This window comes from Tilletiaria anomala (genome assembly GCF_000711695.1).
Source record: "Tilletiaria anomala UBC 951 chromosome Unknown K437scaffold_2, whole genome shotgun sequence".
Classification (NCBI taxonomy): Eukaryota; Fungi; Basidiomycota; class Exobasidiomycetes; order Georgefischeriales; family Tilletiariaceae; genus Tilletiaria; species Tilletiaria anomala.
Window position 1 is genome coordinate 325,903 of NW_013547020.1, and position 21,194 is coordinate 347,096.

Consider the following 21,194-nt stretch of genomic DNA (forward strand, 5'->3'; position numbering starts at 1 on the left):
TACGAAACAGCCCTCCCACTTGATCACGGCAGTTGATTGTCCTATACTCTCACCGAGATGGAATTGGCGGTTCCACATTTGGCTATACCCCGTTCGGATGAGTCAATTGTATAGTCAATTGAGTTTTCAGCCATAGGTCGAACGTCGGATACACGGTGCGGATTGCATTCCTCATTTTGCATGCATCATCTCATGCACATCTGCCTTTGAACTTGTTCACCTAGTCTGTCGCAAGGCCGTGCGAACATTAGCAACCATGGCGGGAACGAATGCCGGTACTGCGGCGGCCCTCCCCTTGCAGGATGCCACTCCGGAAGAGAAGGCACGCATTCAGATCGGGCTGATCGGCATGGGCGACATGGGACGGTTGTATGCCTCGCGATTCGCCGCTGCTGGCTGGAAGCATATCAACGTGTGCGACCAGCCACAGCATTTTGAGGGACTTAAGAAGGAGTACGAACGGAATGAGAACATCAACGTGTTCCTGAACGGCCACCTCGTCTCACGGATCAGCGACTTTATCATCTACTCAGTCGAAGCGGCTTATCTGCGTGATGCTGTCGCTGCGTATGGGCCGTGTGAGTTGGGTTGCAGAACGACGAGGTGCCAATGCGTGAGTGCTGACTAAAGATGGAATCAACGGACTTGCACAGCAACGAAGCCAGGTGCGATCGTGTCCGGCCAGACATCTGTCAAGGCGCCAGAGAAGAAGGCTTTCGAAGCGCACCTACCGCAAGATGTGCTGATTATCTCCTGCCACTCGCTTCATGGCCCAAAGGTCGACACCGCTGGTCAGCCGCTGGTATGTGGCAAGTACACGGGCGGCAATCTTGCTTTACACTGAAAGTAGCTGTCTGAATGCGCCCTTTTAGGTCCTGATCCAGCATCGCGCCCCGGACGCTTCCATGCGTCTTGTCGAGCGTATCTTTGCTTGTTTTAAGAGCCGCTACGTCTACCTCTCCTATGAAGAGCACGACACGGTCACGGCCAACACACAAGCGGTGACGCATGCCGCCTTCCTTTCCATGGGCACGGCATGGCGTTGTGCGAATGATTACCCATGGGAAACGACGCGCTACCCCGGTGGAATCGAAACGGTCAAGATCAACATCATGCTCAGGATCTACAGCGCCAAATGGCACGTGTATGCCGGTCTGGCGATTCTCAATCCCGCTGCACGGATACAGGTCGAACAGTACGCGACGAGCACCACGCAGTTGTTCAAGCTCATGATTGCCGAGAGAGAAGATGACCTCATGCAACGCGTCTTCGAGGGTCGCCGGAAGGTCTTCGGCTGGAAGGACGACGAAGAAGGTGCCGGTGGAGGAGACGGTGCGGCACCGCAGGCAGCGGGGAGCAATGCGGGCAAAGTGCCTCGCAAACCGATCCTCCTGAGCGATACGCTTCTGGACCGCTTTCACCTCGCGGCAAGGAGAGCGATCACTGACGGCCAGCAGAGCGCTGCAGCGCCGACCGCGCAAAGCCCTCTGCCAAACTCCCACCTTGCACTGCTCGCTATCGTCGACTGCTGGAGTGCGCTTGGCATCGATCCGTACGCACACCTCGAGTTGGCTGCGACGCCTGTCTTTCGCATCTGGATCGGCGTGTGCGAGTACCTCTTCCGATCGCCCCACCGCCTGCGCACCGCCTGCAAGGCCGCCGTCCAAGGGCGCGACTATCGCACAGACGACACCGAGTTCACGATCGCAGCTCGGGGATGGGCAGAGGCCGTGCGGTTTGGCAACTTCGACTTGTATAAGTATCGCTTCGAAGAGACGCGCGCCTTCTTTGAGCCGCGGTTTGAGGAGGCCGCCAAGGCGGGCGCGGAGATGCTTAAAGTCGTTGCGGTGGAGAGACCATAAAGGAGAACCAGAACCCTGAAAGCATCAAATAGCACTGTATCATAAGATCCACTCCTGCAGACATGTACACTCTGCCCATCGCGCATCTAGCATCACTGACTCAAGCCAATCCTGCAGGCTCTTTCTCCGGTTCTCCAAATGTTTCGCGCCGTATTTGTGCAATAGGCCTGTCCGCCGAGGTGGTAAAGCTGGAAGAAAGCGCGCATACTCGGGACGCTCATCCAAAAGCTGTCTGTGCAGGGACACAAAGGCGCTGAATCGTCTATGGTTCGCAATGACAACACCTTGCTTGGTGACGATCCGGATGTGGAAGACGACCCAACCTCGCGCTTTCTCGCCGACCTCGCTCCAGCCTCGGATGCGCACCTCCCTTGCAAAGACACTGGAGGAGCAGCCTCTAAGCGAGCCGCGACTGCTATTGCGACGGTGGTGACCAACGGAGTTGTTTGAGCCCTGTGAGCGATCGCTGATCGCCGAAGGTGTTAAAGATGAGACAGTGAGAATTGAAACAGGAAGCGACTGCAGCGACGCTGGCAGCGACTCGATGGATGGTTGGCTTGATGTATCATTACCATCATCAGCTTTGCCCTTGCCATTGTGCACGCGATCCCCGGCAGCAGCACGCCAGGACAGATCCGGCGACGAGGGCATAGAAAATGACCGCAACATGGCGCCTCCCTCGTCTTCATAACTCCCGATGGAGTTTCGTCGACGTTCGTCAGGGATCAGCGGCGTCTTGAACAGCGCTGCAGCACGAGCAGCGATCGACATCGGTGCCGCAGGTGGCAGCGAGGGAGATGTCTGTGTCGGGGTTGGTAATCTGTTCCTGTCACGGTCCTGTTCCATTACGAGGCCCGCTTGCGTCGCCGAAACCGTCTGCCAAGACTTTTTCTTGTTCGCATGGAGCTTGATCAGCTTACTCTGCACATGTGTCACAGCAACGGGAGCCGCAGGACTGGACAGAGGAGAAATTGGTAGTGGACTTGGGGGAAGCGCAACACCGTGGATGGAGGACGATCGTGAAATGGGCCGCGACGGGGGTGCTGGCAAAACAGAGCCATTTCGAGCCACAGTGTTAAGTAGGGGAAAGTCTGCCCTTTCAGCGGTAGGAACCGGAAGCGATGTATCTTCGACTGAATCGTTCGCCGTGTGAAAGGAAACGTCCGGAGTGTGATTCGACATTTCGGACTCATTCTGCATGGACAAATTAAGCTTGAGAGGGTCTGAGAGATCGAGCGAGCGCCGTCGTCCCGGTACTGCTGTTGGGAAGGATTGAAAGAAAAAGGCCGGAGTCGTTGCTTGTCTTTGGGTCTTCTCCTCTTCACGGATTTCTGTAATTTCTTGTCGCTGCCGAAACACCATTTGTGAAGGAGGAGCGCTCGTTGTGCCAGAAACAACAGTCGTAGGGCTTTGCGCTCGCCGTCGGCCTGCCCGCATCTGCCCGACCACTTTTCCGTTGACCACTCGCTCCCCAAACTCGTTCAACCAAACATCCTTGAGTGTCCCGTGCGCATCCTTGAACGGTGACCTTGGAGGGATGATCGACGTAGGACTGCCGGTTACACTTCTATCTGGTGCAGGCAGAGGTGTGGCGATGGGAGTGACTTCGCGCAGCGAGCCAATCATGGAATAAAGTCCGCCTGAAGGTAGCCAATCTTGGTCTGCAACTATTTCATTGGAGGAGCTGATGGTGATCTTTGCCTTTGCGCGTTGCTCAGGTGAAGTGCCACCGTCTCCACGAGACTGAGTATGGACTTTCTTCATGGTGCGAGGGGACCAAGCTTTTGACGGTCCGGCCTCATTTTCCTTCTCATCTTCGAACGAGCGAATCGGAACGAGCTTGGAGCCCGCAGAATAGATCGGAGCCGGCGAAGTAAGTCGCAGAGGCGATGGGGTGATCAAGCGATCGATGGTATAACCTGTCGGGATCCTTGCCTTACCGCTTTGCGATGGCGTTCCTCGGGGTGATGGCAGTGCCAGGTCTAATAGCTCAGAGGTTGCCTCTTCGAGCTCTGCCACGAATATTCCATCATTTCCAAGGCTCGTCATGATGTTGATTCCCTGTTAGTGGAGACGTGACGGAGATGCATCTCCAGACATCACGCCAAAGGGGGGGTGCAGATGCGCGCACGCGGAGCAGCTATAGCGGCTGCTTGCAGCCGGCAAGCTCAATACGACCTCATGCGAGGTGTTGCATGTTTTATCCACCAGGTCGTTGGGATCCTGTCCTTCGTGGGTCTGAATGAATGAGATACTGAGCATCAGACCAAGGCCATGGTTGTAAAGGTTCATAGTCAATACGTTCGCCACTTGCATGTTTCAGTTTCGCTCAAGCGCGTCTACGCGAAACAAGCAACTCGCCACGGTGGTTGAGGTGTTGGCTGTGTTACTTTCCACGACCATGGCAAGATTCTTGATGCGGGTACATGCTCAACACCTTCTACTCGCTGCCAGGCTGCGCACCCCAAGAACACAGCTAGCTCGCAAGGCGTAAAAGAGCAACGGGAAACCGAATTCCACTTGAAATGCAGCAGTCAGACGATGATGGGCTGCTGCATAGCCCAACCTATCCGAGCCATCGGGTGAGGACTACGAGCAACTCGTCCCACGCAAGCATCAACTCCCATTCGTCAGCCTCAGGCGCTAATAATCCCAATGCAAAGGTGCAGGTGGTCACCCCAGGGTCGAGCTACGAGGGCTTGGCATATGCTCCAAGGCAACGCTTGCGTCCGCCGCCTCCGCCGCAGCAGGCAAGCTCCTCCCCAATCCATGGCAGCTCTGGCTTGAAGCAAGCACATCGAGCATTCCAGTCGCACTCTTCCTTGTTCCAAGCGCAGCAGCAAGAAGCAGTTATTCGAAACCATCATGCACATACAAGCTCCCTACCGCCGGATCCAATTCTGACCCGTCCGGGAAGCGCCAATATTTCAACTCTTGATGCACAATCGTCCCCACGAAGCCCAACGCTCGCCGCTGCGCCGGTCGTGATAAGCGATAAATCTAACCTTGCACTGCTTCCGCACTCTGTGAGCAGTGGAAGTCTGTCCACAGGGGATTCTGGGTCACTCAGTGCAAAGTCTCGGCTGCTGGTCCAGGAGATGAAAGGGCGAGCCCAGCAACTCGGCCTCTTGCCGGACAGCATTGGCTGGCAGATGATCGAGAAGCTGCAGAGCTTAGGCACCCACGACTCTGAGTGGGGAAGACTGCTTGATCTGGCGGGAAATGGACAGGTGAGCACAATTGGGCTCACGTTCGACGTGCAGTTTCACTGAATTGGGATGCGCGGCAGTGTACCCTCATGCTGCCTCGGCAGATGGCTCCGGCACGGACATCGTCCAACGACGTTACGCTGGCTATGATTCACGACCACATTCTCCTCCATCCGCTTCCGTCTCGGCCATCACCCACTTCTCTCAGCACTCAGAGCCAAGTGGCAACGCTCTCGGGCTTGCGAGCTGATTATGCAACCGAACCAAATCTCGCTGTCGGTGAAGCTTGCGAAAGTAAGCTGACTTTCAAGAGCTTCATCGCACGGCCGGAGAGCAGTTTAGTTTCCGAGTTATGGCATGAGCGTACACGAGCGTGAGTAGCTAGATGGCAGTTTCAGGATGCAAGCACATCCTCATTCTCATTGGTTCTGTGGCAGAGAATTTCTTCGAAACCTCCCCCCGCTTTCAGCAGCAACAGAAGCGCATGGCGAGAGCAGCGCGGCCGCACAACCGAGAGTCAAGCTTCTGTCTTTCGAAGAAGCCTTTTTCATCCCTTCGAGTGTTCAGCGGCGACGAAGGCAGTCGGCGCAGAAGCCCAGGCCGAGCTCGACATTTGCCAGTTTATTCGTAGGAAGCGGCAGGGCTAAACAGACAGATGGGGATCGTGATGGGGTGCGAGATAATGTCAACATGTTGGCGAAGTCTTCCTCCACAACTCCTGACGAAACCTATGAGGAAGATGTTGTCGGCCCAGAGCGTACTATCGCCATTTGGGTGGTGGACAGGTATATTCAGCGAAGCCAAATGTTGACACACATTGGAAAGGCGATGCAGACGCGGCTCATCGAAAAGATGAATGCGGTCGGAATCGACCCGAGCATTGTCGATGTCGCATGCAGCTTTGCAGTTATGTTCCTACCACCAAAGCAGGCGCCTCGGGGCTTGGGGTTCGACAGCGCGATCTCCCCTGGCCTTCAGCGCTCGCCAACTATGCCGTTCCTCGCAGCTTCTAGCGCACCTTACCTTGCCGGACCAGATGAACTCGCAGAAAACTTCCAGAGTTTCTACAGCGGCATCTACGCGCAACTGCAAAGCCAGATCGACACCCAGCAAGATGCAGGCGTCGAAAACGTAGATGCCCAAGCTGCAGTCTCGCCCAACACTGAAGCCCGGATCAAGAAATGGATTCAAGTTGTTGAGACGTGCGTGTGTGAAGAGGTGTACGACCGCATTTTTACGCCATTCTCCTCGCGTGACTGCTTCCTCGATATCGCCCTATCTTCTCGTATTGCAGCGCTCAACCTGCTTGGCCTAACACTCGCGCATCTCGACCTGGTCCTCCCCGCGAAGGACAGCCCAAGCGGACGTCACATCCACAAAGGGCTGGCACGGATCACTCAAGATTGCGGGGAGGTCTTGTACCAGCTGAACAGCCCTTCAAATCAGTCACCTGCCAGCAAACTCGATATCTTGACAGCTGCGCACAAGACTATCGTTGATGGAATCAGATCCCTTCCTGCGATCACGCTTAAAGACGATGATGGAAAGCCTGAAGAATCACAGCCACCAAGTTCGTCCGAGCAACCCTCCACTGAAGGCGACGAAGCCACTCTCACTGTGATAGAGGATGAACAGCCGAAAAGCAGATCGACGGATAGTGGCGCGGCTAGCGCAGATTTGATCCTGCCGCTGCTCATATACTCGATCGTCCGCTCGAACCCTCTCGGACTGGCAAGCCATCTATTGTTCATTCAGCGCTATCGAGCCGACTGCTTGCTGAGCGGTGAATCTTCCTACTGCCTTGTCAATATGCAAGCTGCCGTCGCATTCATTGAAAATGTTGAGCCATCCGCACTCGGCTTCGAAGGTGTTACATCAGACATGCTGCCCTCGGGTGATGTACCTGAGGCCGCGCTCCACAGTCGTCAGGACTCGGCTGGCGCAGTAGAGACGCTCGCTTCGCCTAGCATGGAACACATGTCGATCTCGGACAGAGTACGGACACGTCTTGCTACTGACTTTGGCGAGATCGCTGGCGTTTCGAACAAGACCATTACCAGTGTGCTTGGATCGAGTTTGTCGGCGTTTGGCCGCATCATGGGTGGCAACAATCAAGGGCAGAGCCTGGCGACTAGCGAGAAAGAGAGCCAGGAAGGAGTAGCCGGGACAGCACCTAGCGCAGGCGGGGCTCGCGATACCGCTGTCGGCGGGGACGCTGGGGAGGGGCCTAGATTACGAACACGGAGTACGGCGAGGGAGGAGGATGAGCGCAGTATTCGCTCGGTCGGCGCAATGCGAATCAAGAGGCAAGGTATAGAATATGAGGGCCAGGAAGAGCAGGTGAAGGAACAGTCGATTGGGCAAAGTACAAGCGAGTCCTCCAAAGTCTCGCTCAGCGAACGGCTAGCCTCCATTCCAATGCTAGGTCGCCTTGGCATGAGTGAACGCACGCAGTCTGGCAACAGTCCTCTGTCTGTCACTCGGGAGCTGCCAGGGCCGCCGCCCCCCCCTCAAAAAGCTCCAACAGCGCAAGACCGCATCCCTGCTTCCTTACGATCACCGTATGCTCCCCTCGAACAGCCCCCTCGCTCTACTCGGCCCCTCCACATCGTCGTGGCTGCTACAGGTAGCGTTGCAAGCATTAAAATCCCGCTTATTGTGGAGCAATTGCTGCAGTACGCCAATGTGCGAGTGCAATTGCTTGCTACCAAGTCTTCCTTACATTTCTTCAAGCGTGAAGGATTGGCCGCGCTCGGCGGGATGCGGGAGGACTATCAAGTGAAGGACCTTGCGGCAGAAAATCAGGCAGCCGTCCGCGGCACTGGCGAGGCGTTGACCAACTTGCCTCGCGTCCAACTTTGGACTGATGAGGACGAATGGGACCAGTGGAGCAAAGTCGGAGATCCTATTCTGCACATCGAGCTGCGGCGTTGGGCCGACATTGTTCTCGTTGCTCCGTGCAGCGCAGATACTCTTGCCAAGATCAATGGTGGAATCTGTGACAACCTTCTGGTGAGTGCCAAAACGATTCTGTAACTTTGAGCTTACCGTAAACTCATCCTCGATCCCTGACCAACAGACATCATTCTTGCGAGCATTGTCTCCCATGACGCCCATCCTGCTCTTCCCGGCTATGAACACGCTCATGTGGCTTCACCCTTTGACGGCTCGCCACATCGCATTTGTGAGGGAGTTTCTGGGATATGAGGTGATTGGACCAATCGAGAAGAAGCTTGCCTGCGGCGACATGGGCCAAGGCGCGATGTACGAGTGGACAGACATTGTTGACCTTGTCGCCAAACGTTTTGGGCTTGTTCTCCAAGAAGGGCAGGTCAACGGGGCACCTGCAACATCCGACTCGCAGCCGCAGACACCGTCGGCAGCCATTGCATTTGAATCAACATAGACAGTATCATCCAAATTCCATTATATCACTGCATTAGTGTATGGGTACCATACATATAATATCCAAGTCCATTGCCATGGCCCATCGTTCAGGGTCGCCTTCCCGTGTGCTTGTTTTCATTTTACCGATAAATGGTCGCCTGGGCTCTGCCAGCTCTCCCCCAGGACGCCTCGGGTTTTCATGATGCTGACGACCGCCTCCTCCGCTTCGTGCAGCAGCTCGTAGCGCTGAGCAAACGTCGGCTCATTTTCTGCAGCTGGCGTCGCCTCATGGTGATTTTCCTCAGCGGGCGGGCACACGAGATCCCTAGCGCCATTCACAGTCTCTCCTTGCGCCCGCTGGGCTGGCGCACCAGCGAGCAGTGTGCGGAAAGCTTGCACGGCGATGTGTACCTGCTCGACGTTGGCGAGGCCCACGAGCGTACGAAGATGAGGGACGTGCGAGCCCCAGCGTTGGGCCTGGTAAGATGACGGGTCGGCGCGTCGCTCACTGCCACGTATGCCATACTGCAGCGCTGTTTCCGCGAGACTCGTCGGAGTCGAAAGGCGCGATTGCCTGGCGCTATCGCTTGTGCGGTTGCTGGAGCTGGCAGCATCGGCGTTGGATTCCCCTTGGCCTATGTCAAAACCGGAGAGAGTCCCGGTCCCAGAGAGCAGCCGCAGGCTCTCCTGCCGCGCTAGCCGCAGTTGTTCGGAGCAAGGATGCCAAGGCGGCGGGCCGGCTTCGGTCAAGAGGCCCATGCTGAACGGTGATGCGTTCATGATGAACGGCGGCGTCCATTCTGTCCCTGCTGCTGCCTCGGTTGGTGCGCCGGGAAAGCGGAATGGGTTGCACTCAAAGAGCATAATGTATGCTGGCAATAGATCGGAATGGAGTGTGTGATTCGAGTAGCTTAGAATCGAATCGAGCGGTCGGAACGGCGGGTTGGTCGCGACCATCCTTGCAAGTCGGAGCAGCACGGGTAGTGGATAGCCGCTGATGCCGGCCATCTTGATCTTGCCTTCGTCTTTCAGCTTGAACAACTCGCGCACGGCGCCGAGGATCTTTTCGTCGCCTTCTCCATGCACCTTGGACGCAGCTTCGAACGTTTCTGCGAGTCCCATGTCGGTGCGCAGGGCCTCCTGCTCTTCTGCGCTCAAAACATCGCTTCCAAGCCCGACGACATCGGCGGCACCCATCCCAGCATCGTGTGCCTTGCCCACGCGTGTACAAACGAACTCGACATCGTGCATGTAAACATTGTCGAGCCAGCCATCATGATCGAGCTGCATGTTGAGGCGGACGATGGACTCGCAGACGCTGCGGCGCACGCGCTGCGGGGTGTAGTCGAAGTCCGAGGTTTTCGGCCCATAGCGGCCGGCTTTGGTCGAGATGTAGTATGTCGAGCGAGGGAACTCCGGCGCCAAGACGGATAATGCGCGCCCGAGAATCGTCTCGGAGTTTGCATAGTACGGAGAGGTGTCAAACGTGTTGATGCCGTAGCGGAACGCGATACGTAGAGCTGTAGATGGGAAGATCGATGAGCGAAGGATTGAACAGACGGCGGGGACCAGAGATGCTGGAATGCTTTCATATCGTTTGGATGACGTATATCAACTCCCACTCACCTCTGACGGGTTCGATGCTCATCATGAGATCATCGCTCGAATATTGACCCGTCCCGAACGTCCCGGCTCCAAAGATGAGAGGCGAGATGCCTGCTTGTGGAGGCGTTCCCTTCTTGTTGTGCTGCTTTTCGTTCACCTGTTCCCCATATCCCTGGGAGCCGGCATGGATGGGAGCGACGTTTTGGACCGTGGCCCATGCGCAATCGTCCGTATGCCTCACGCGAGCTACCTTCCGGTCCTCAGATGCTGCAGATGAAGTGAGGAAAAGAGATTTCCAAGTTTCCACCCATGGAGCTGGATGATTGCCATGGAGCATTGTATCATTTGGCAGCTCGCTCAGATTTGCAGGCAAGGGGCCATGTGATAAGGGAGAGAGCTTTTCGCTTAAGCCGGGTGAGGGGGATGAGCTGGATCGCTCGCGACGGTCCGGGGGCTTGTTGATGCCATTGCCGTTAGAATGGCCATTTGATGATGTCATGAGGGAAGAATGCGCAGAAGAGGGGACTTTCAGCTTTTCGAAAGTCAGGTTCAGTTCGCCTTGAGCAGAAACAGGGCCGCTTAGCCGGCGTAAGAAGGGATGAGGATGCCAGCGTCGTCAAGAATCACCGAGGTAGAAGACCTCTATCCGTCAGCCGATCTGTCGAGAAACGCGCTGTGCGAAAGGTTTGGGGCCAACCTTGGACGGAATTTGAAGTGACACGTCTGCTCGAGCTTCTTCGGATTGTGTAGAAGGAAGAAAGACAAGGGGAACTACCTTGCATCTTGTCCAGCGGGATGCTCGAATTACGAAGCGTCAGAAGTACTTGTACCAAGCAGGCCGCTAATCGTGACCGCCTTGCTTTCATCGTGATATTCACGTCACCCCCACGTCCATGATTTTCGGGCGTTTTTCACTGTTTCGTCCCCGCATTTCCCTGCTTACGTAACGCTGCATGATTCATCCTCAGATTGTTTTGTGGCTTCTCCATTCGGGTTTCCCCCACACGTCCTCTTCATGCTCATCTTCACCTTCATATGCATCTTAATACCGTCGCAATGCATTCGATGGTATCCTCAAGGTTCCAGGCTCGAGACTCCGGATCAACTACTTATGTGTGTATGTACTGAATGCCGAGAATACTGATAAATGTGCAGGTATGGCGCGTTGACGTTTGGCGCTGCGACAACGGAAGTCCTGCGTCCCAGTGAGGTGCCGCACAGTGCCAACACCCTCCTGGCATACGGGCTCACCAAACATCACCTGTCACGACCCATAGGTGGCTGTGCTGAAATGTAATTTATCTCTGGGGCAACGGAAGAGGTCGAGGCACCGAGCTCTTAAGGAGAGGGAGTACATGCATCGTCCTTACTTGCCTCTGCCGGGTCCGTTGAGAGCGTAATGCCTGGATCAAACCCGCGGCCCTATCTTGAAGTCCATGGGGAGCTACCCTTAGTGTTCGGTGTCCTCCTGCCTCTCTCCGGGTGGCCTACCTGTAGAGCCTGTCGCTGACCTTTTGGTCTGTGCTGCTCATAGGCGAAAGGAAAACGATGCTGATTTGAGAACGAGAGAACAAAAGTCATGGCAAGCACCAGGTTGTGTGCTTATGTAAGCATAGTGCCGCGTGGGCAGCGGGCATGAACGATGGCAGGGTTCAGAGAGACAGGAGTGTGCTGCAGTGCCCAGAGTGGGCGTAATGCGTTCTCATAACATCATCCTTGACATCCCACATCTACGTCGTATCCCCTCCATCGTACCTAACGTGGTCCTCTTTCAACAAGCCAAGCTTACCAGCAGCACGTACAGCAGTGCAAAAGCAGGCCGTAGTCAACCAGCGGCAGGATACTCCAAAGGTCGAGCGTGATTCGTGGGACGCAGTCGTTCGACTAACGTAGCATTCGCGAAGCATCGCGGGCGCCTGCGATCCATTTCTGCAACAATCGCTCAGCCATCGGCACTTGCTCGCTCCATCGTGTAGGGTGCACAGACGGTGGTACCACACTGGGTTGTGCATTCGAGGCATTATAATCTCGATCCGCCTACGCTGCGACGTTCGACTTTGCGATCTACTATCAAGCAGGTGTAGGTCTTACGGCGCACTTCTAAATCCGCCCCCTAATCGCATCACATGAATTAGAGCCAAGAGGGAACGGCAGATACAGACAGGCATCCAACATCCAAGATGTCGTCAGCGATTCCTCACGAGGAGCTTCCCATCCTCGAAGCGCTCGTTAACATTCGCAATCGCCTAACTGCGCTCAAAAAGGATAGCGGAGAGTACATCAAGCCGCAAGATGTCATGGATATCTACAAGGCTGTCATCAAGCAGGGTGAGTACCTTGTCAGTGTTTTCTGTTTGCTTTGTCGTGCTTGATGTTCACCTATCATTTTCCGCATCTCGTATTTCGGTACATGTGCTGTTATTTTTGACTGTAGTGACGCGGCTAAATGCTGTGCGTGACGAGCACGACATGGCAGAGGCAGCTGCCGCCAGTACATCTTCCTCAGCTGCGCCACCGCCACCGGCAGCAGATTCATCTGGCACCGAGGGTAGCTTCATCTCACCAAGTCCCTCGACGACAGGAGTATCGGCGAACGACTTGAACAACTCGTCGTCGTCGTTGAAGGCAACGCATGGGTCCATTGGCAGCACTGGCACCAACGCTGGTACTAACAGCAGCAGCAGCAGCCAGCCGATCGGCGAGCACACCAAGGCTGCGTCTTCGCAACAAGAGTCACATGCATACGCCGATAGCTTGCCCAAGTACAACCGCGTCGACACGACGCTCAATGACGTCTTTGCTCTGCTCTCGCTCTTCTTCCTCACCATCGGCCGATCGCGCGAGACGCCAGCTGCGTTCAGCCAACTAGCCTGCATGAAGCAGTTCTTCGACCACCTCTCCGAATCAGGCATCTACACCGAGGCGGATCTGGAGCCGTTCAGCAAGCGCCTGGCAGAGCTGCGCGCCATGATCCGCAAGGATGCAGAGCAGGGCAAACACCCGCCTGCGTTGACGAAGCTGATGATGCGCAAGCTCGAGGGCTGTGAGAAGCTCTTGGCGAGCCTGCAGGGCACGCTCAAGGTCCTCTCCGTCGAGCTCGTGCCGATCCACCAGCGCCTGATCGCCGTGCGGAGGCAGATTGTTGCGGCGGCCGCCAAGCCGAAGCTGCCGCGCGCGGAGATCAAGCAGCTGCAGGAGGAGCTGCGCCGGATCGACAGCAAGCGCGTCGACGGCAAGTTCCTTGGGCCCGGCGGATCGAGTGTCCCGGCGGGGCAGGCAATTCTCGTCGGCATCCTCGAGGAGTGCTTTGAGATTTGCCACGAGATCAACGTCCGCAACGACGAGGTGCCCATGACGCTGCAGCCGATCTATGACCGCCTCAGCGAGATCAAAGCGCAGCTTGAGCATCTGGTCCTCACACATCGCTGGACGCTGAGGGAGACAGATCTGTGGAACTACCAGGTCACGCTCAAGGAGATCGATCGCCTGCGCGTCAATGGCAAGTTCGTCGATAACGAAGGGAAACAGCCAGAGGGTCAGCCAGTGAGTTTTAAAAGTATTCCTGGAGCTTATGGCTCGTTCCTGCATTCGGTGGATCTTGTTGTTCAAATATGCCACCCAACTCTGCTTTACGCGTCCAGGTCCTCCTTTACCTACTGCGTCGATGCTACGGCCTGATCTACCGCCTGGTCGCGTCGTCGGAGCCGATCTCGGAGGAGCTCATGCCGATCTCCAACAAGCTCTCGACAATCTCTAAGTGTCTCAAGGAGGTCAGCAAGTATGGCGGGCCGTACACGATGCGTGACCTGTATCCGTACCGACTTGCGCTGCACCAGATTGACGCGATGCGCACCAATATCAAGGACAAGGATTTCAACGATACCGGCGTCAAGAAATGGCTCGGTCGCGACGGCAGTATACCTGAGGGACAGGCGATCCTCAGGGCACAATTTGAGGAGGTCGAGCAGACGATCCAAGAGAGTGAGTTCCTCTTTGCGCGCATTGCGCACGCTCTTAAATCAATACCTGACAAGCGATGTTTCTCGTGCCTTCCGTCCGTTTTGCCAGTGCTCAACCAAGAGGAAGAGGATGACGACGAGGAGGGCTCGGATGGCGAATGGGAGGCGGGCAGCAGTGCAGCGAGCGCAAGTGGTGCCGTGACGGATAGCTCGGTGTCTCAGGCCTCGGTCTCAGAGTATGGCAGTCGCATCTTTGGTCTCGGAGCCGGCGGTACGGGTGTGGCTGGCACCGGGTCGTCTACGCCTGCAAGCCCCGCACCCGGCTTCTCGCCTTCCGGGTTCGGCATCGCACCTGGGATCGGACCCGGGATCTCGTCCTCTGCCAGCCCCATGGGCATCGGCATCGGTGCTACGGGCGCGGCGCATGGCGGAGCTGCATGGGGCGGCTTCAATTCGCACGGTGTCACGGCGAGCCTGATTGGCGCCGGTGCTGGCGGTGGCAGCGGTGGTGTGAAGGGTGGCCACGAGTCTCCGGCTGCTGCGAGCGTGAGCGCGGATGTTAGCACCAGTGGTGCGTCACCCAGCTTCCTCGCGACGAGTCCAAGCCCGCTCATGCGCTGTCCCCTAGGGCAGAACCACCACATGCCGCCACTTGATCTCGGACAGAACAAGCTCGCCGGGGCGGCGGCGAGTGGGGAAACTTCGGCCGCTGCCGCATCTGCCACTCTTGCCGCTGCTCTTCCTCCTGGGCAGCACCCTTCTCCGAGCGGCCCTGGCGCTGGTAGTACACCCTCCGTCCCAGAGCAACAAGCGTCAGCGCCAGCGCCTGAAGAGCCAAAGAGCGGACTGGCCGTCGTTGGGCCTGGTGGTAACATACTTGAGCGCCTGCCAGCTGAGCCGCCTGTCGTTGTGCCGGCGCGAGAACAGCTGCATGCTGCAGGTAAGCAGCAGCACTATAACGCGACTGCGCATGTGAAAGCGGCAGATGGGAAAGGGCTAGGAGCTACAATGGGGTTAGGAAGCGGGGCTGGGACTGGGACGAGCATTGAGGTGGACAAGGTCGGGGCAGGAGCAGCAGCAGGGACAGCGGCGCCATCAGGGACCGAACAGCTCGCACACAGTTTGAAGAGCGTCGACCTGCATGAGAACGGTCACACAGATGCATAGTGGTGCCATCTAGCTCTGCTTTGCACTCGTGTTGGTGCGGAGCGGTGGACGCCGTCCAACTTTGTGTCCACATGCATGAGAACCTCACAGAGATGTCTTTCATGGCCCATGCATCCACCTGCAACGTAGAAAGTGGTAGAATTCATAGCCGTTGCACGTTTGTATCTGGGTTGCCTTGAAAGAATTTGCACTTGCGCGCCTTTACGTCCTAAACGTGCTTCATTGGTCACCCCGACCGATTGAATATCCCGATCAGCCAATTCGACGGTGTGGCCCTTTTTGACTCTTCGTTCATCGTGTAGCTCACAAGTCACCGCAGGTCATCTAAACCGTCAGGACACAACCACCACAACATTGGTACGCTCCGTCAACTTTCGCTCCGCCGTGGAATGCACTGGTGATGTGCATTTCTGAACCGCTTTTGAGTGTGCCAGGTTGCAGGCTCGTGACATCATCCTCAACCATACACGGACGCACCGTAGTCGCTAATGAATCATGACATACGAAGTACAAACTGCGTAGACGCATTATCGAGCTTATAACGGCCGGATTCTCGTTTGAAAGCGTGCAAGATGCGTCAAGAGGGCCTTTGGAAGGAGCTGGTGGACGGTGAGTAGTCGAGGAACGCTTCAAATGCTCGTGCTTTGCTGAAAGGTTTCCTGTACTAGCTCATTGCCACCCAACCGATGACCCTCTCCTCAGATTGGAGCCTCAAGCGCATTCGGCTCACGATAATGCTTTCGACACCTCGTGCGGCATTGACCTCGATGCACTTGCGAAGCGATTGCTAGATGCCGAAATTGGTATGGCTTGCATTATGTCGACGAGTACCGCAGATCAAGAGCTCGTTGCTGGACTGGCAGCGCGATGCGGCCCAGCCAGAATCACACCTGCATTCGGCCACCATCCATGGTTCGTGCACAGAATCACTGTCCAAGAAGACCCGATGCCGTCCAAGGTAGACCACTACAAGATGTTGTTCCCAGACCCGCCTTGTCTCGACGGGGACGGTGAGAACGGCATATCGGAGCTAGACTTGATCATGCCCGGCTTGCCAGATCCTCTGCCGCTGTCGCAAGTGCTCAAGGATCTACGCAGTAATCTCGAAAGGTACCCACACGCCATACTGGGTGAAGTGGGTATCGATAAATCATTCCGGCTGCCTTTCTCTCCGGAATCTTTGGAACTGCTTGACGGTCTGGAGGATGGCAAGCGCCAAAAGACCCACCATGAAGTCTCCAACCATGGCCTCCCAAAGCGTCGCCTCTCGAGGCTTCAGACGCCTTTGGCACATCAAATGTACGTGCTCAAAGCACAGATTGACGTCGCCGTCTCACTACGGCGCCCGGTCTCATTCCACAGCGTCCGTGCGGCCGGAGCGACCATTGATCTGCTGCGTGAGCTGTGCTCAGACTTTCCTCGGGGATGGAACGACACGCCAGGTTTCCAGAGCGCGAATCTTGCCCTACACAGCTGTACGATTTCGGCAGAGGGCATCCGACAGATTCAACAAGTGCATGCAAACGTCTATGTCAGCTTCAGCACAACGATCAATGCACGGCAGAAGGGCTTGGGGGAGCAGATCGAGGCGTGCGACCCGGATCGGTTGCTAAGCGAGAGCGATTGGCACATTGCAGAGGGACTCGCTGATCACGTGTGGGGGGTTGTGGACATGTTCTGCGCAAGCGAGCGGCTTGAACGGCATCTGTCTCTACAAGACCTCAGTACAGGCGAGAAGCGAAGTGAAGTCGTCGCGATGTTAAAGCGGAATTGGCACCGCTTTCTGCGTGGCCGGATCGAAGAGCTAGGGGATGAATCTTGGGCAATCTGAAGATGCAAGGCACGCTTTCGACAGCGATCTGATTTTGAGGCAGTATGGTACAAGACGGAAGCGAGCTCGGCGCTGCACTCTGGTCGGAAGCCGACTAGAGCAGATCCTCCACTCGGGTAGGCATTTCGTCACTAGTTGAAGAGGTGGGTCAGCATTAATGCGTCCGACGCGCCGGTATTTTTGCGCCGAGAGACACTCACATCTGTGTAGAATAGTACTGTTCGATGTCTCTTAGAATCCTAACATCTTCGATCGTGACGAACTTTGCAAGGATGGACGTCAGTGGCGCGGCGATAGGAGACGTATAGATGTGTGACAATTTACTCACATTGATGGCAACACCCTTTCTTCCGAACCTGCCCGAGCGACCAATTCTGTGCAAGTAATTTTCACGGTTGGATGGCAGGTCATAGTTGATGACCAGTGACACGTTTTGAACGTCGATACCTCTTGCCCAGACATCTATGCGGAGCGGACATTTGTCAGCGCTGGTGCTCCTGCATCCCATATGTGCGCCTACTCACCCGTCGTGATCAAGACCCTAGTTTGGCCTTGCCTGAACTCTCCCATGATGGCATCGCGCTCCTTTTGCTGCATTTCACCATGCATGCTGCTGACCTGGAAATTGTTCTCGCGCATTTTGTCGGTCAGCCAGTCGACTTTTCTGCGCGTGTTGCAGAAAATGACGGCCTGGGTGATAGTGAGTGTGTCGTACAGGTCGCAGAGCGTGTCGAACTTCCAGTCTTCCTTCTCCACCGCGACGAAAAATTGCTTGATGCCTTCGAGTGTCAGCTCGTCACGCTTGACGAGGATGCGGATCGGGTCGGTCATGAATTTGGTGGTCATCTCCAGAACGTCGTGGGGTAGGGTGGCGGAGAGTAGAACCCTGGAAAATATACAAACATCAGAATGCACCAACGGGGTTCATGTTCAAAGGTGTGGAACTTACACTTGCGTTGCTGGCGGAAGATACCGGTATACGTCATAGATCTGGTCCTTGAATCCCATGTTCAGTAGCTCGTCACTCTCGTCCAGGATAAGCATCTTGATGTTCTTCGTCCGAAGATGCCTCCTTCTGATCATGTCAAATACCCTGCCGGGCGTCCCACTGACGATGTGCTGGCCGTATTCGAGCTTCCTGATATCCTCTCCCATCGACGTGCCACCGATGCACGCGTGGCATTGGACATTCATGTAGTCACCCAAAGCAAGCACGACCGATTGGATCTGCGTCGCGAGTTCGCGCGTTGGTGACAGCACGAGCGCCTGTGTATCCCGTAGCGTCGTGTCGATCGATTGCAGCATCGCGATGGAGAAGGTAGCGGTCTTACCAGTACCGGACTGGGCTTGTGCAATCACATCGCGGCCACGGACGATGGGCAGAATGGCACGCTGCTGGATCGCCGAGGGCCGCTCAAAGTCTGTGTTCGCGTTAAGAGTTCAGAAGAGCGAATGACATGCGGGGGAATTAAAGAAGCAGTCTCACTATATGCATAGATACCACGCAGAAGGTCTTCTTTGAGCCCGAACGAGTCCTGCAACACGATAACAAACATGTGATCAGCCATTCAGACATTTGAAGCTGGAGGAAACGTCATCCGAATCGCTTTGCGGGGCGTCCACATCGCAGCAAGCGCTGAATGTAGGAGCGGAGCATGGATTACTTACGAAGGTAGGGACAACCTTGATCTCCTCTGAGCTCTCGAAGACGAGCTTGTTGTCGCCTGTGTTCAGGCCCTGAAAAGGCGTAACCGATGTCAGTACGTGAGCGGAGGTCCTGGGCTCGCTCCCGAACATCGCCACTTACACTCATTTTGCAGGCCTTGTTGGAGGTTCTTTCCTGAATACTTTCGGGGCCGTCTGCTTCTCACTGCTGGCGATGCCAGAAAGGAACCCCTTTTGCGAGGATCGTTGCAGTTCGGGGTGCATATGGTTGGTAGCATCTGCAGTTGAGAGAGCGTGAGAGATGTGAGATGCACTTTCTCTTCTCTTGCGCGTCTCAGGTGGCCGAAGAGACTCGCGTTCCGCTGCAACCAGAACGCCATCACAGAGCGAACTTCATTGCTTGGTCCTTCGTCCCGCTCTTGCGACAACTCTCCTGCTCACCGCGAGCATTTGGCAACTTGTACATGCGTTTGAAACGCTCGCACTGAGCGCATCCATAGGCCGGCGTAACGGCGGGAGCAAATAGGTGCTGAGAGGCGGCCCAAGATGGCGGATACGTCCATCTTTGAAGTCGCGCGTGCGACACACGAGGAGATCGAGCGGTATGAGCAGGCTGCGGTCGATCTGCTCATGTCCTCGTCCTCCTCATCAACGCTGGGGCACAAGGAGCATCTTAAGCGCGATCACAAGATCTCTGAGCTGCTGGATCGAATCGTCAGTCGGAAGCAGTACCTCAAGGAGCTATATGCCGACGTCAATGGCGAAAGGACTCGCGAGCTTGAGCAGCTCTCCTCGACCACCATTTCTGGTGCTGTCGACCCGTTTGGCGAGTTCTACAAACGGCTCAACAGGATCAAAGACTACCACCGCAAGTATCCTCAAGCCGCGCCCGAAACTTTCGTCGTGGATTTCACATCGCTAGAGTCTTCCTCGGGTTTGCCTAGCGAAGGGGCCAGCGGCAGCGCAGAGATTGCCGCCGCCGCAGCTGGCCTGGGTGGCCTTGACTTTGTCGACCGCATGTTCTCAGGCGAGGAGTCATCTGGTCGATTCATGGACCTGTACACGCAGCATGATATGTACATGAACCTTAAGGGTGTCAAGCGGCTACCCTACGTGGTATACCTCGATCACTTCGACAAGCTCTCCGGCGAGGAGTCCCGGATACCTCACGAGGCTAAACGGACTGAAGCATATCGCAAGTATCTCAGCTCTCTTAAGTCGTACCTTGCAACTTTTTTGCGCAAGACGCGCCCTCTCGAAGATGTGGATGTGGTGGAAGAGCGAGCACTGGCCACATTCGAAGAAGATTGGGCGGCTGGCACAGTGCCTGGGTTGGGCAAAGATGTACAGCCCACGGCCGCGTCAGAATCAAAGGCTGCTATGGCTGGAAATGCTATGAGCATAGATGGTCAAGGCATCTGGTGCGAAGCGTGCAGACGCTTTTACTCGAAGCAGACAGTCTACGACGCTCATCTCAAGTCTCCTAAGCACCAAAAAGCAGCAGGACGACTAGCTGCGGCTGCTGGTGCAGACACGAATGGCGAGGGAAATTCTAATGGTTCAGGAGTCGGTAAAAGCAAACAAACATCTGGTGCAGGCTCAGACGAAAAGGTAAAGATAACAGTGCGCCTAGAGCTGCTAGTGCAAGCATATGCAAAGGAGCTCGACTCCATTCGCAACGAGACCAAGTCAAACGTTGAGCGACGTGCAGCCCTGACAGAACGCGAGCGTCAAGCGGAAGCGGAGCGCGCAGAGGAGGAAGCGAATAATCCCGACGCAGCTGGAGCGGCCGAGTCGGCCGTAGCTGCCGTCGACGAAGACGGAGAGGACAACGAGAAGATTTACAACCCATTACGATTACCTCTCGGGTGGGACGGTAAGCCAATCCCGTATTGGCTGTACAAACTTCACGGACTCGGGGTCGACTATAAGTGCGAGATTTGCTCGGACTATGTCTATCAAGGGCGGAAGAACTTTGAGAAGCATTTCCAAGAGAGTCGACATGCTTTTGGCATGCGAGCTCTCGGCTTGCCAAACACAAAGCATTTCCATGAAATTACCAAAATACCCGATGCGCTGGCTTGTAAGTAGCTGCGCTCCTTTTTCCTTACTACTTGGCGCACAGTTCATCTGCTCGATGATGTTAATTTTTCGTCTTTGCTTTGCACGGTCAGTGGCCGATAAACTCAAGAAGCAAGGACGCGCACTGGCGGAGGAGCAGGGAGATGCAGAGGAGGTCGAAGACGAGCACGGAAATGTGAATGCCAATCGCTCAAGCCATTGCTCCTCCAGTCTGACGCTAAACTTGAATTTTCCACGCTCTCTGCAGACGTATTCGCGCAAGACGTATGACATGATGAAGAGACAAGGGCTGCTCTGAAGGCTTAGTCCTTCATGTATTATGCTACAAAAGCACGTCTGACTCGCATTGTCCTATATCACAGTCAATGACCAAAGTCTGAGAGGCAGTCTGCTCAATATCATATGTGCAAGGAATGAGGCTCTAGCT

General features: G+C 55.7%; 8 protein-coding genes across 8 annotated transcripts; 5 read left to right on the forward strand and 3 right to left on the reverse strand.

Moving 5' to 3' along the window:
- Window positions 1-167: 167 nt before the first annotated feature.
- Window positions 168-1,882, forward strand: K437DRAFT_71743 (putative TYR1-prephenate dehydrogenase). Its single transcript, XM_013390824.1, has 3 exons — window positions 168-578; window positions 654-802; window positions 873-1,882. The coding sequence occupies exons 1-3, from the start codon at window positions 257-259 to the stop codon at window positions 1,860-1,862; spliced, it is 1,461 nt and encodes a 486-aa protein (XP_013246278.1). The 5' UTR covers window positions 168-256; the 3' UTR covers window positions 1,863-1,882.
- On the reverse strand, window positions 1,883-4,318 carry K437DRAFT_71731 (uncharacterized protein). Its single transcript, XM_013390825.1, has one exon. It carries the CDS (start codon window positions 3,909-3,911, stop codon window positions 1,902-1,904), a length of 2,010 nt encoding a protein of 669 aa, XP_013246279.1. The 5' UTR covers window positions 3,912-4,318; the 3' UTR covers window positions 1,883-1,901.
- On the forward strand, window positions 4,292-8,544 carry K437DRAFT_292359 (uncharacterized protein). Its single transcript, XM_013390826.1, has 4 exons — window positions 4,292-5,092; window positions 5,152-5,444; window positions 5,509-8,083; window positions 8,151-8,544. Exons 1-4 carry the CDS (start codon window positions 4,388-4,390, stop codon window positions 8,475-8,477), a joined length of 3,900 nt encoding a protein of 1,299 aa, XP_013246280.1. The 5' UTR covers window positions 4,292-4,387; the 3' UTR covers window positions 8,478-8,544.
- K437DRAFT_271665 (Aldo/keto reductase) lies at window positions 8,538-10,818 on the reverse strand. Its single transcript, XM_013390827.1, has 2 exons — window positions 10,085-10,818; window positions 8,538-9,978 (listed from the first exon to the last, which is right to left on the reverse strand). The coding sequence occupies exons 1-2, from the start codon at window positions 10,560-10,562 to the stop codon at window positions 8,594-8,596; spliced, it is 1,863 nt and encodes a 620-aa protein (XP_013246281.1). The 5' UTR covers window positions 10,563-10,818; the 3' UTR covers window positions 8,538-8,593.
- A 1,282-nt stretch (window positions 10,819-12,100) lies between these two features.
- Window positions 12,101-15,475, forward strand: K437DRAFT_71824 (uncharacterized protein). Its single transcript, XM_013390828.1, has 4 exons — window positions 12,101-12,391; window positions 12,498-13,606; window positions 13,705-14,044; window positions 14,132-15,475. Exons 1-4 carry the CDS (start codon window positions 12,244-12,246, stop codon window positions 15,187-15,189), a joined length of 2,655 nt encoding a protein of 884 aa, XP_013246282.1. The 5' UTR covers window positions 12,101-12,243; the 3' UTR covers window positions 15,190-15,475.
- Window positions 15,476-17,118, forward strand: K437DRAFT_71820 (Metallo-dependent hydrolase). Its single transcript, XM_013390829.1, has 2 exons — window positions 15,476-15,798; window positions 15,858-17,118. The coding sequence occupies exons 1-2, from the start codon at window positions 15,762-15,764 to the stop codon at window positions 17,018-17,020; spliced, it is 1,200 nt and encodes a 399-aa protein (XP_013246283.1). The 5' UTR covers window positions 15,476-15,761; the 3' UTR covers window positions 17,021-17,118.
- K437DRAFT_253141 (DEAD-domain-containing protein) lies at window positions 16,936-18,956 on the reverse strand. Its single transcript, XM_013390830.1, has 8 exons — window positions 18,828-18,956; window positions 18,689-18,757; window positions 18,507-18,555; window positions 17,970-18,441; window positions 17,545-17,906; window positions 17,349-17,482; window positions 17,221-17,282; window positions 16,936-17,151 (listed from the first exon to the last, which is right to left on the reverse strand). The coding sequence occupies exons 1-8, from the start codon at window positions 18,831-18,833 to the stop codon at window positions 17,115-17,117; spliced, it is 1,191 nt and encodes a 396-aa protein (XP_013246284.1). The 5' UTR covers window positions 18,834-18,956; the 3' UTR covers window positions 16,936-17,114.
- A 186-nt stretch (window positions 18,957-19,142) lies between these two features.
- Window positions 19,143-21,118, forward strand: K437DRAFT_253142 (uncharacterized protein). Its single transcript, XM_013390831.1, has 3 exons — window positions 19,143-20,768; window positions 20,860-20,942; window positions 21,015-21,118. Exons 1-3 carry the CDS (start codon window positions 19,232-19,234, stop codon window positions 21,063-21,065), a joined length of 1,671 nt encoding a protein of 556 aa, XP_013246285.1. The 5' UTR covers window positions 19,143-19,231; the 3' UTR covers window positions 21,066-21,118.
- The last annotated feature ends 76 nt before the right edge of the window (window positions 21,119-21,194 follow it).